Source organism: Globicephala melas, chromosome 7 (genome assembly GCF_963455315.2).
Source record: "Globicephala melas chromosome 7, mGloMel1.2, whole genome shotgun sequence".
NCBI lineage: Eukaryota > Metazoa > Chordata > Mammalia > Artiodactyla > Delphinidae > Globicephala > Globicephala melas.
This window is the reverse complement of record NC_083320.1, coordinates 42,218,989-42,232,164: the sequence shown is the minus strand read 5'-3', so window position 1 is coordinate 42,232,164 and position 13,176 is coordinate 42,218,989. Positions and strand designations below refer to the sequence as shown.

The 13,176-nt window shown below is 33.6% G+C and overlaps 1 protein-coding gene across 1 annotated transcript in view; it reads right to left on the bottom strand.

The window, feature by feature from the left end:
* Positions 1-13,176, bottom strand: part of TMEFF2 (transmembrane protein with EGF like and two follistatin like domains 2) — a 250,423-nt gene that overhangs the window by 45,069 nt on the left and 192,178 nt on the right. The window contains exons 6-7 of the mRNA XM_030853661.2: positions 8,881-9,029; positions 8,109-8,168 (exon numbers count right to left, since the gene is read on the bottom strand). Coding sequence (XP_030709521.1) covers positions 8,109-8,168; positions 8,881-9,029 — 209 coding nt within the window. The remainder of the gene's footprint in view (positions 1-8,108; positions 8,169-8,880; positions 9,030-13,176) is intronic.

Genomic DNA, 13,176 nt, shown 5'->3' with positions numbered 1-13,176 from the left:
ATGACCCATGAAACAAGTAGCAGTGTTTAGAAATGCAATTTCTCTGAGAGATTTTAGTTTCACAGATATTTAAAAATATTTTTAGTTATGTTTGTACATAGTCTCAAATTGTCAAGATGTGAGAACTGAATTTTTAATGTGCGTGATAATGTGGGTTCATATATTGGGGGCATGTCAAACTCATTAACAAAAGCAGCAAATCAAAGCACTCTGGATATTTTGGGGTTTTTTGGAAACTGCTTGAATTTTATATGTTAGTTTTATGGAGAACTATGTGTCTTGAAATTATACAGAGCACTTGGACATATCCTACACTTCTTTCAGTTTCACACCTTCTACCCATAATCATACTACTGTTGCTTAGGAACAGAAATAATATGTTTGAAGTAAAAAGGTAAACCATGGTGGAGATTTATGTCACTTTCACCAATGATATCTAGATGTTTGCCTCTTATGCCAAGAAGACTTGTTTTTCCTTGATGATCAGTTTTTGTTGAAAATATTTGTTCTGACTTTAACGCTTTCCCTAAATGTTTTGCACAAACAGAAATAAATTCTTATATACCACATTCCTGTTATTTTTGCTTGATACCTCTCCATCACTATGGTCACCCATTACACAGGTTTTCTTTTAAATAATCAATGTGTAGGTCCTTCAGACATACACTGTGGGGTATAAATGACTAATTTAAAGCTCAACTGGAAAAGAAATATAAGCGATATCATGATCTTGAGTTCTTTCAAATGTTATGTCCTCATTAAATTCCTATGTGAATCTCATGTTGTAATAATCTGGTGACCCTGTTATTTTAAAATGATCAAAATATACCATACATAACATTATGCTGACTGGAGGAAAACTGAAAAAAAAAATGGCCACGTGAAAAATTTGACATACTGAGGTGTCGAAGACACAAGTGGTAGGCGCTCAATAAATATTTCTTTACAGGTGGACTAAAAACTCAGCCAAAGTATCTCGCAAAAAGTTGTTATATGACTTGGGTAGGAAAAAGATAAACCTTTTGTAATTTTATGACCTCATAAATGACAATATATGTATAAAAACTCTGAACATTACGTGAACAGACCATATCCCATACAATGTGTTACACTTCCCGTAAAAATAAATTCTTTTCAGTTGTCAGACCCAAAGAAAAAGAACAGCAATAGCTAGCTCACTTGTTGCTTGCTAATGCCTTATGTAACATCTTTTAATTCAAACTTCAACTCTGTAGAAGTAGGCTTATTAGTTTCATTGAACAGATGAAGAAACTGAGGCTCAGAATGGTCAACTGATTGGTTCAAGGTAAAATAATCAGTAATAGCATGACCAGTGTTTCAACTCAGCGCTGTCTGATTTTTAATGGCTTTAACCACTAAACTGGCTGCCACACCTTTATGGAAGAGAAAAGTAGGTAAGTAACACCTCCTGGTGAACAATTTGTTTCAGAAAGGAGCGTTTCAAATAGGAAAAAGTGCACATAAATGATGCAGGATTCACTTATGAACTGGGGCATAAACACAAAGTTTTCCAGAGTGTCTAGCAGGGCCCAAGGCAACTCTTCAGTAGAAAACCTTCATCTGTATTGCAAATACTATTTCTGTGTTTATCTATAACCATGAACATAACATCATATTACAGATGACTGGCTACATGATTTTATGGGGAAAACAATGAAAGCACAGAAGTTCAAGAGAGCAGGAAAAATTGTGAGTTAGAGTTCATAGAAAGCTTTATGAATTTTGCAGCACTCTAAAGTAAATCCCAGAGGGGAAAATACTCGAATTGAGACACTTTCCCCCAGAAATCTTGAGAAAATCTTGACATCTTAATTCACTTCCTGAGCTTAAATATTCTAGGCCAGTCTGGTGGCACTGTAATAGCCTGGGAAAACGTTTTTCTTTATTTCACTGTTGATACCAATATTTGTGCTACAAGCTGCTGCCTGCATTTGCTGCTATTTATTTATTTCCTACAGATCAAATTATTGGCGTAGACATAACATGCTTTCCGGTGAAGTGCTCCTTGTGTCCATGAGCAAATGGAAAAAGCTTCCATTTTAAATGCAGATTTTTGCCACAAGACTGAATTAATTCGTATTATAAATATGATATATGACCACTTGCTATTCGTGTCTGTATATGTATAGTGGAAGAGCAATCGAGGCAAACAGTAAATAAATCAAGCAAGTGCCCTATTTGCATGGGTGGCTGGTCAATATGTCAAAATACTGTGACCAGCTCCAGGTCAGCCACTTAGCTTCTTTGAGCCTCAATTTTATTCCCCCTAGTATTTGTAACCCTGTTTTATTGAATTGACGCTAGAGCAGATAAGGTAATGTGAATGGATCTTTGTAAAACTACAAAGTATCACACACACATTTTCTATTTATGTAGGATTACTTGGTAACAAATACTGTTCTCTTTGGCTTCTTTTGTGTGTATGGATAAATAGGACACAGAAGAGGAGAATTTTAAAACCAAACAATACAGTGCTTATAATATATAGACATAAGTTCAAAGAGAAGAGTAACTCTGGAGCATCTCACAGCAATGGGGTTATCATGGTGAAACATTTTTGACTCTGGAACTCACAAGGGGTTAACCTTTAAGGTGCAGAGTGCATCCCCAAACCTCTAAGAATGTTAGGTAGTGACATTCTCCCCTGATCCCTGACCGTTGACATTTTGCTGGTTTCTGAAATTAGCGATGATGGTTTGAACCTTAGCTCTATCACGTAATCTTTTTACTTACTCTTCCTGAACCTCCATTTCTCACCTGTCAAACACATATAATATCTGCCTCACATTTCAGTTGTTAAGACTGAAGGAGACAATACATGTGAAAAGCCTTTGTAAATTGCAATGGCTTCTACAGAGAACAAGTTATTATGACAATTTGCTTAGGCTATCTAGATACCCTTTCAAGATGTCAGTTTCCTCTCAGTGTGGAGAAATGGGCTGATGGAATAATAATAGGATGGATGGAATTTGGTTTAGATGTGTATTTCTGGTTACTTTCTTCCATATTTCAGACCTGAGCTTAATATCTAAATTATTGCTTAAACATAAGGAAAAGGTTTCTAAAGAGAACATTTCCTAAAAATTAATCCTGCCTAAATATTATAAAAAATGGTGAATAGCCACACTGTAATGTACACCAAGTAAACACATGGACTCCATGCGTGTCTGTATCTAGACTCAGAGGTAGGGAGACCCTGGCTCCCTCCCAAGAGTGGGAATGACTCAGGGCTTACTTTTCTCATTAACAACTAATAAAAACGGGAAGTTTCTCTTCCCATATTCGGGCTATAATCTAACATATTCTGTATCTTTACTCAAGCTTTCTGACTGTTCTATTATCCAGTTCCCGTTGAACCTGTAGATACACGAGGAAGACAGACTGAGCGTGCTTTCTCTCGCAACCATTTTCCTCAGTATTCTGGGTTATCTTTTTCCAATTTGAAAATATACATAAATGTAACTCATAACTTTAGTCTGCCATAGAACTCTATCATTGAGTTATACATATTTTAATGCTATGCTCTAGAATGTTATCAAAAATTGATTTTAAAAAATCCCCAGCTATATGAAGAGCCTTTTGGCATATTTTGTAAAAATCACTGTTGAAGATCTTATCCATTCTATATTTTCCAGTGATGCCTTATAAAGAGATCTATGCTAAATATTTCCTTTAGAATTTAGTTCTGGAGAAACTTTGTCTTTGGTCTCTGAACTGATTATTTATTTTTATCAGACAATAAAAGACCTAAGTTCCATTTTAGCAGAGATCTCGGTTGATATATTCACCTTTGTAAAGCCCAGGACAGCAGAGTGTGTATGGCAAGGACTCTGAAAATATTTGTTGAATGAATTGATTCAATCATAATTTCTCTTTTTATATTGGTTGCAAGAACGCTTAGGGCTAAATGCAGTAACGATAATAGTCTATGTTGCTAATATGTTTATTTTCCTCAACAGTTCTGCTTTTATGTTTTCAATTTCTCTTTAAAAAATTTTGTTGAATATATTTTAATTATAAGTCTCTGCAAATACTTTTGGAAACTGGTACAGAATGGCATTTAAAAATACATTTTATTTTCTAGATGATAAAACACAGACTAGTTTAACTACATGACTGTTTTGCTTGTTTGGTTTTTTCTTACATCTAATAACTTATAAAATTAAGTATATTTTTATCAGAAAAAAATATAGCCACTTTTGTGAAGCATGACCAGACTTTTAGACAGAAAAGCAACCCAATCAGAAAATACACATACCAGATGAAGAAAAACAAAAGAGTTGCACTTCATTTTTTTTTTCATTATAAGACATGAGGGAATATATGTGTGTGTGTGTATATATATATATATATATTTTTTTTTTTAAAGAAAATGTTGCAGATTTCAAGAGGTATAAAACATTTTCTATTTAAAAACTTCCAGAAGGAAAGTTTAATATTAGCATTTTGAAACAATGGAAATCCCTGAAAGCCTTAGCTTTGTGGTTTTATAAAATTGTGTTCTCTGAACCTTTCTGTGAGTGAAGAGAAAGACCTAAATCTAAGCCCGACTTAGACTGATGAAGGGAGAATAGCATTAAGTGGCTTGTTTAGCTTATCAGACAGGGATCCTTGTCTGCCTTGAAACAAAGAGATCCAAAGCTCTTGATTCAGGACTCACTAATGCCTTGGGTCTCATTAAAGGAGAGAGGGCAAAATAGAGACCAAAGTCAGACACAATTGGAAAGTAATGCTGGCAGGGATGATTTGGCAAATTCTTTGGTTTCCTAGCGTCCACTTCAGTTATGTGCCTATGAGGTTCATGGAATTCACAGCGCTGCATAAGTTCAGTCAAGCCCTAATCATGTTAGGGGCGTGGCTCTCTTAGTTTGCATTTATTTTTTTGTAAATTAGCCCCTGCTTGTCCTTACTTGGAGTCTCTCTTTCTAAAGTGATATAAAAAATGAGACACAGCATATTTATTTTTAGATTTAAGCTTTCTTTAAAGTATGTTTCCATTTTTGTAATCAGAAATATATGTTCTTGTATTAATAGCTGCAAGGTAGGCTCAAAGGAAAAAAAGGGCGGGGGGGGAAGCTAAAAGTTTAACAACTATAGTATTAAGGACATGTTAGGGGAAAAATGAGAGTGCTTTAAGATCTGTACCTCCCTGTGGTGGGAGAGCGCATGAATGTTTGTTCAACGAGGGAAGTGACTGACATTAAATTAGCTGTGAGCACATAGCAAACTTCTAGAAACCATGAAGTTCTAGTTCCTGTTTTCCCTCCTTGGGGAGTTTTGAGCATGTGGAACGGAAATTAAGAGGACAATGACATACTGAGTCTCCATTTGGTTCCTTTTACTTTTTTCCAAAGTTTGAGTCCCAAAATTCGGGAAATGCAAATACTACTAGAAGCCTGGAAATGCTGAGGGACCTGACTGTTATTTAAATAATGTCTAAAAAAGGGTATATATTGCATTTTAATAAGATCATCGATGAAGACAGACATATAAATTAAATCCAGGGGAATTTTAAAGTGTGCAATCAATGTTTAATTAGAAATTGCAAGCTTCAATTGACATTATCTTTGTTCCTGTCTTAAATTTGGATTTCAACAAACATGTATTTTTAAACTTTACTTTTATCTCAGAGGTTTTTCTTTGGGATCTACTAGATAAATCTGATGTCAAATTAGAACATCTTGGACAACACTGAGTGTCTAGATAGTTTTCATTTGCACATGTATTTAAAAACACATTCTCACGTTCAATAAAGACCTAAGATAGGAAACAATGTCAATTAAAAGCATCGACACTGAAGATCAGAGATGATCTGTTTGAAACCAAACTCAAATATAAAATATTTTTTGGAATAAGAGTTCAGCTCCCCAAACTCTCTGAAAATGGACAAACCGTTAATATGCAGTATGCATAATATAGAGAGAATAGCAAACTCCATTGTATTTATTGGTGCAATTTTATAAATGCAAATATATTTGCACATTGATGCTAATCAACTTGAAGAGTTCTTTGTTTCAGGGACAGAATTCTCAGGGAGATGTTTGATTCTGCTGTGAGCTCAATGGAGAAGATATTCACAATATGTTACATTTTTGAAGATTTTTTTTCAAAATGAATTACTTTGCAAAACAGGTATAAATGTATTTTAAGTGCAGTGTGTTAAGTTACTCCTTGTATAAAAGTGAGATCATTGTAAAATTTCCAAATATTTTAGGCTACAGTAAAATTAAATATGTCAGGTAGTGACTTAAAATGCCAATATATAGTTACTATTTTTAATAAAATATAAAATTTAACTTTTATATCATTTAAAATTTCAAATATATGCTATTAGCTTCAGACCTCAATTTTTCATTATTATCTTTTATCACTTTTAATATTTTCCTGTAGATCAGCATATTCCAAAGTGCATTCTTGGTGACACTAGTAATGAAAAATGTGCCACAAAAAATGTGCTATTCATCGAATAAGTTTGATAAAAGCTATGTGTTATTAGGAATTATTCATAATTATTTTAGGTGTGATAATGACAATTTTATTTAAAAAGGATTAATCTTTTAGAGATGCAAGCTGAAGTATTTATTTCCACATATTTTGAAAGTGGAGAAAGATGGGTGTGGGGATGAGGCTAGGTTAGCCATGGGTTGATGTTACTCAGTTTGAGTGATGAGTACATGGGGGTTCATTTTACTCTACAGCCTACATTTGTGTGTATTTTTTATGTATTAGAAATTCTGTACAATAAAACATAAAAAACATTAAATAAATAAAAGATACACATCTCTTAAAAATTTTACAGTGCATATAAGAGCCATGAAGAGTTTTGGGTAAAAAATTCATTTGTTTATCTGGACTCTTCCCAAACCTACTGACCATGGACTCTTCTTTTCAAGGAACACCTATTAATATCTCTCCTGGACCCTTTGGGAACAGCTATACAATATCTACGTAGAGCTAATATGTTTTCATGTATCATTGTCCATGATAATTGTAGACTTCTAGCACATGAAAATTTTATTTACATTGTTGAAAATCATTAAGATAAAAATGGAAAATTAAAAAAAAGAATCCTTTTGTTATTTCCAAATTCTGAAATGTTTGAGGTATCTATGAGTAAAACATCTGATTGACTAACTTTAAAAAGTTTCATCAAGATTTATCATGTGTATAAATATAATGGCAGAAATAGTGTTAAAGGAAGTGTAATTTCAAAAAGAGTGAATAGTAATCCATATTTCAAAAGATAAGCATTTTTTGATTGAATATTAGCCATAAATCTAGTTATAAATGTTTAATAGCTAAATGGAAAACTGCTTTTTTTAAAAAAAAACTGCTTATCATTATCAACCTCAATAATTTATTTTTATTATATTATATTTTTTATCCTAAATTTCTATGAAATTTAAGAATCTGTTAAAACCTTATTTGAATACCCACAAGTTATTTCTCACTCAGGAAAACTATATTAGGTAAAAATATTCCTCAAAATAATATTCTGTAATTGCTAAATAAGATTTACATGTCTACATTAAATGCTTTATAATTTTGCATATGTCAGAGTATAATTTTACTCTGTATAATTTTGCATTTTAGTTTCTAAATAAAGAATTTTATTATTTTTTAAAATAAATTACCTATACCTTTTTAACTTTGCATCAAAATAGACAGCCTGTATTACTATTTATAGATGTCCTTTCTTTCTAAACTTTTTTATTGTTGACTTTTATAAAAATTCAAACAAGAACATTTGCATTAATTATAATATACTGCCAAAAATTGCATTAATTTCCATTGATGCCCATTAATTTGATAAATGTTTTGTCGTTTGTACCGTTTGCACTGTCAAAACAAGTTAATTATATCTTACTGACATTTTTGACAATTGCTTTAACTGTGGCAAAAAAAAAAAGTGTCTTATTTGCTTCGACAAAAATTCAGTCTTGTCTATTGAAAATTTGAACTAAGCAAGAGAAGACTAGCACATGTCAAAAGTCTTGCAAGATCATCTTAGGATCAATGGTAAACAGTGGTTCCCCAGAACTCTTTAATAGCAGTGCTCATATTTTGTAGTAGAAAATATTACGTACCTGTATAATCTGTTCTTGCATAATGCCCATCTTCAGATTTAGTAGCTGTAGTTGTGTTATCTGTGTTAAAAAATTAACAATAAAGATTACCTGTTTCCTAGATATCCTTCTAACAGTATCTTCACTACAATTAAGGAATTTTCAACTGTATTTCTAAGCAATCTTTATACAAAGCAGATTTACAAGGTCAATACCTGTTCGAGAGTGAATAATAGAAGGATATAGGCTTTCTAAGGTTTAGGGCAAGGAGAAGGTTCACAGTTATAACTGAGATAAGTTGGGTAAAAGAATAACCAATCAAAAACAAAAAAGATGTTTGTTTCTGAACAAGAAACAAAATAGAACATTCCAGTACATACTGTTTATAAAAACGTACTTGAAATATTTCTGTTGAGTTAATACCTAAAAGTGGTGTGATTTGCTTTTGATTTCAAGGTTGTCTAATAATCTGTAGATTCTTTGCTAAAAATGATTTTCACTTTCTTTTTTCCCTGTGCAAGGAGTATATCTGCTATCTTCTGAATATTGACCTCTGGGTTGATGGCACTGTGAAGATACAGTCCCATTATATAGAAAAAAATATGGACTGTTGCCAATAGGCCCTCAAACTCCTATAATCACCACAATTGCTGCAGTAAAATTTACTGCCCATTGTAAGTCAGAATTGTCTTTCAAAAATGAAGCTGCTGCCTAATAAGGAGTTATCTCCACTTTTCATTTCTACACAAAGACTAAAGACATTCTTTAAAATTAATTTTGGTGTGAACATTACCTTGACATCGACCCAACGACATGACTTCGATTTTCTCCTGTTTCTGACATGATGCTTCTTTGATTTGACATGCATTATCATAAGATTTCCCATCAGAAGCACAGAGGGGATTGAAGTTGGTTTGAGAACAGTCAATGTTGCACACACACCTAAAGGAAGAGAGAAATAAAAATGTGTGACATCAATAGTGTTGTTACCACATTATAAATAAAACACAAAGTGGAAGAATTGCTAGGTTGGCAAAATGCAAGTTGGCAAAATTGCATTTTATCCTTCCAGGGGAAGTTCCTTCACTCTTCTACCTGAGGTGAAAAGAAACAGAACAAATCAAAAATAATTCAAAAGACTGAGCAATGGATAAAAAATAAAAAGGGAAAACTCAGAAAATAATCATCAGTTAATCTCTGCCACTGGAACTTTTAAAACATGTACAGAAACTTCCGTGCTGATGCCTGCAGAATTTGAATAAGCTGAAGTAGCCATGAAACTCTGCTTTACAATTTCCTTAAATGAAATCTTGCTGTGTTACTTCTTTTCTCAGGATATTTGAATGGTGAAAGCTTGAGGAAAATGATTCAGAGAACATTTAAGAGAAAGTACACACGGAGATTATTTGGAATACAGTCAGGAGTTAAATTTCTTCAGCATATAGGAGGATACACGTAAGATGTGCTAAACAGGAATCTTCAGTGGTCCTTAACGTTTTGAGGAGATAACCAAACCCTTTGAGAATCAAGTAAAAGGTATGGATCTCTCCTCAGAAATACCTATATTCATATAAACAACTCTGCATAATATTTTAGGGGTTTCATGGGCCCCTTGAAGTCTATCCCATGGAGCCCTTTCCCAGATACATACTCTCTTTCTATTTTCAGTTTTAAATGATTATTAGTTGATTATCGCTCATGATTTTAATATTTTTACTAATAGAAATAAAAATTTGGTGAATTAATGAAAATTAGGTCACCTGAATTAAGAGAATTAGACATTTAAAGCAAGCTTCTTATGATTTTTCCTATGTCCTTATAATTCTCTGTATTTTACAATCTACTTTGTCACTCAGAATATCGTGTTTATGTGTGCAAATATGTTAGTGCCTTAGAATATAAACCCATTTAAAATTTTTATTAATATTTCTATTTTCTAAATAGATGATATGCTTCTTGAAGTGATGAATCACACATTTTAGTTTTGTATATCTACTTGGAGCTGAGCATAGGATATAGTGATAACAAAAACAAGCTGCTGACTACATGCTGGGTTCTAAACATGCATTGCTTTCTTTAATCTTCAAAACAGCCATTTTTCAGTCCAGTGATATTACATAATGTCAGAGAGCTAGTAAATTGTGGAACAAGGACCCCCCACAGATGTGTTCAAGTAAAATACAACCCCTTTCCTCTTACTGCAGACTGTGTATGTTTCCCGGAAAAATGTAAACACAGCTATTTATAAGCAGGCTTCTGGGCCTCCGTAAGTCTAGGGGAAAAGCCTAGGATTCTGTATTCCTAAGCAGTCAGCCTGGCACCAGACTCACTTCCTAGGAATCACTGCTTGATCGGTTTGTTGGCTGAGTGCGAGAGGGCTTGTCTACACATCAGTGCTTCTCAGAGCGTAGTCTTTAAACCATCTGTATCAGAATTACCTAGATCTCTGTTAAAAGTGTTGGCAGATACTGTACTCATTCATTTAATATTTTTTTGGTAAGAGAACTGCTTTAGGGACACTTGGTTATTTTTAATATTTCACTTACTTAGATACAAACAAGACAGATGGTAAGCATCCCTACATGCTTAAGTCATTGAGAGTGGTGTTCCTACCTTGGCCGTGATGGCGCTACACGATGACAGCTACTGGGATCGTGACATTGCTTCCTTGGCTGATTCTTGGCATCTGAAAAATCTGAGATCAGGAGCTCCTACATGTTCAAAGAGCTTTTGGTCCTTTTCATAAAGGATTTGGAGAAGTGACTTGTAGCTCAGGCTTGTTCCCCTTAACCATTTGTAGTAAATAAAGAGGGGAAGGGACTGACTTCTTTTGTACTTTTAAAAAGACAGCTTCATTTATGTTGAAGACAGTTTAGGTTTTGACTGTTGTTGTGTTAGACTCTAGAGACTATCTCCTTGAAAGACACTGAAATAATCATCTGTTAGCAGCAGCAGAACAGAGAGGAAGGTATGTGAGAACCTCTGTCCATCTGGAGTAAACTATGTAAGATATCAAGGGCTTTTCAGGTTTCTCCAAATTGAACACAAAGAAATTCAGGGATGTACGCCATATATAATCTTGACAAAAAATGACTGGCAATTCAGAAGTCCATTTGATAATCATAACAAAATGGTGAAATGAGAATAGAGATGGAAAGAGAAAATTTGATTGAATTGAACTGGCCAGGTTCAACGTTTCAGTGAAGAATTCACTTAATTAAGCCATAGCACCAAATTAAACAATTGTTCAGGATATCTTACAAGATCTTCCTTTTCCAGTTGGCTTTTTTTTTTTTTTAGTTTGACTGATCTGATCTTAGTCCCACAGACTTTTTGATGCCGACATCTTCTTCCCTTTCCTTTTCTAGCATTGCTCATTCAGGTATCTCCTTTCAAGGTTTGTTTCCCCTTTGGCAATTCCTCATTCTTACTGCCTCAAATAAAGCCTTTCAGGAAATGCCTAAGATAAAAGTGTAGACATTTGGCATTTCTATTCTCATCTCAAAAGGAGGACCTAGATTCTTTGAGGTGAAAGTAAGATGGAGTTTTGCTGGGCTATAAGCTTTAGGAAAGCATGGGTTATAATTATCTTTTTCTCTACTGTATAGTGTTATCATACCTTCTCCTTCCTCCCTCCTCTTTGGGCCTTGAATATATTAAATAAATGCATGAGTATAATAAATTTGCTCATGAATTTCAGCAACAATTGGAAATTGGAAGTCTGTGAAGAATGTTTTTCTTTCTTTGAATAAGTGGAAAAAGCTTCATTGATTGCTGAAATGGCTTTAAAACTATGTAGCTTAGGGAAAGGGAAATGTTGGGACTGGCTTACAAAGACCTACCATTTCTACGTTTATGAAAGACCAATGAACTCTGATTATATGATCGTTACTTACTATATATTTTTTGTACCTAAGTTTATTAGGCTTAATTCATTAGAAAACCATGCAAGATTTCAGGACCATGGTCTCAAACTGTTAAGTCTGTCTTGATTTTTATCAGTAGTGGCTAAATCATCTTTGTGTTCCCTGTCCCGCCCAATACCTTTCACACACTAAACTTTCAGTAACTGTGGTTTCAATACATACATAAATGAAACGAATGAATACAGAAACATGATTTTATATTTTCAAAGAAAGGATAAAATTAATATAAATTCTCATCACTCTACTGCCTTAGAAATAGACATAGGGTAGCTAAATAATTTTCTTGGCAAATAGTAAATGTCCTCACTGAGATCAAATGAATATTCAATTGAATTTGAGGATAATTATACTAGCTTATTTAATGATAGTGCCTGTCCTAGTGTTATGTGCTTTATATGTTATTACTCCTTTCATCCTTCTATCTCTATGAGGTAGTTACTTTTACCATCTCCATCTTACAGATAAGAATATGTAGACTTGGAGAAGTCACACAGCTTGTATACGGAAGAACCTAATTTCGCATATAGGCAGTCTGATGCCAAAGCCGGCACTGTTCTACATACTGTTCAGTACAATGAAAAACAAGAAAGATCCAAATGCCTACTATTAACTAATTAAATGAATGCTTTGGGTGAATAGGGCTTGAAAAAACAAGACTGTGTCTACTTTTGGAATATTTATCATGATTTTATGAATTTAAATAACATTGACTCAGTCTCTGTCTTCCCAAACAAGTGATCCAGGCTTTTTAGTATCATAGGGTCATGAGGATATATCAGAGAATATTAGTTTTAAAAAATTCTGAACTAACACTTGGTATTAGAATGAGTAACTGATACATGTTAAATTAATCTGTTTATGTAAGGCATCAATTGTTCAGAACATTTTATCCTTAATGAAACTCTATATAAAGTTGGCTCCACATAAAAACACACACAGACAGACACACATACACATACAAACACATTCCAACTGACTCTACTGAAATTACAAACTTGTTACGTTTTAGCACAAAACCAAAGTCTCTGCTTCAAAACTTTTAAAATATTTTGGAAGTTCATATTCATCGGGCAGCAGGGTTTTGTGTCTTTATATCAGTGGATGAATTTGTGTATGTGTGTGTGGAGAGGGGGCTCCCTGGTGGCATTTACTCCATTGTTAAT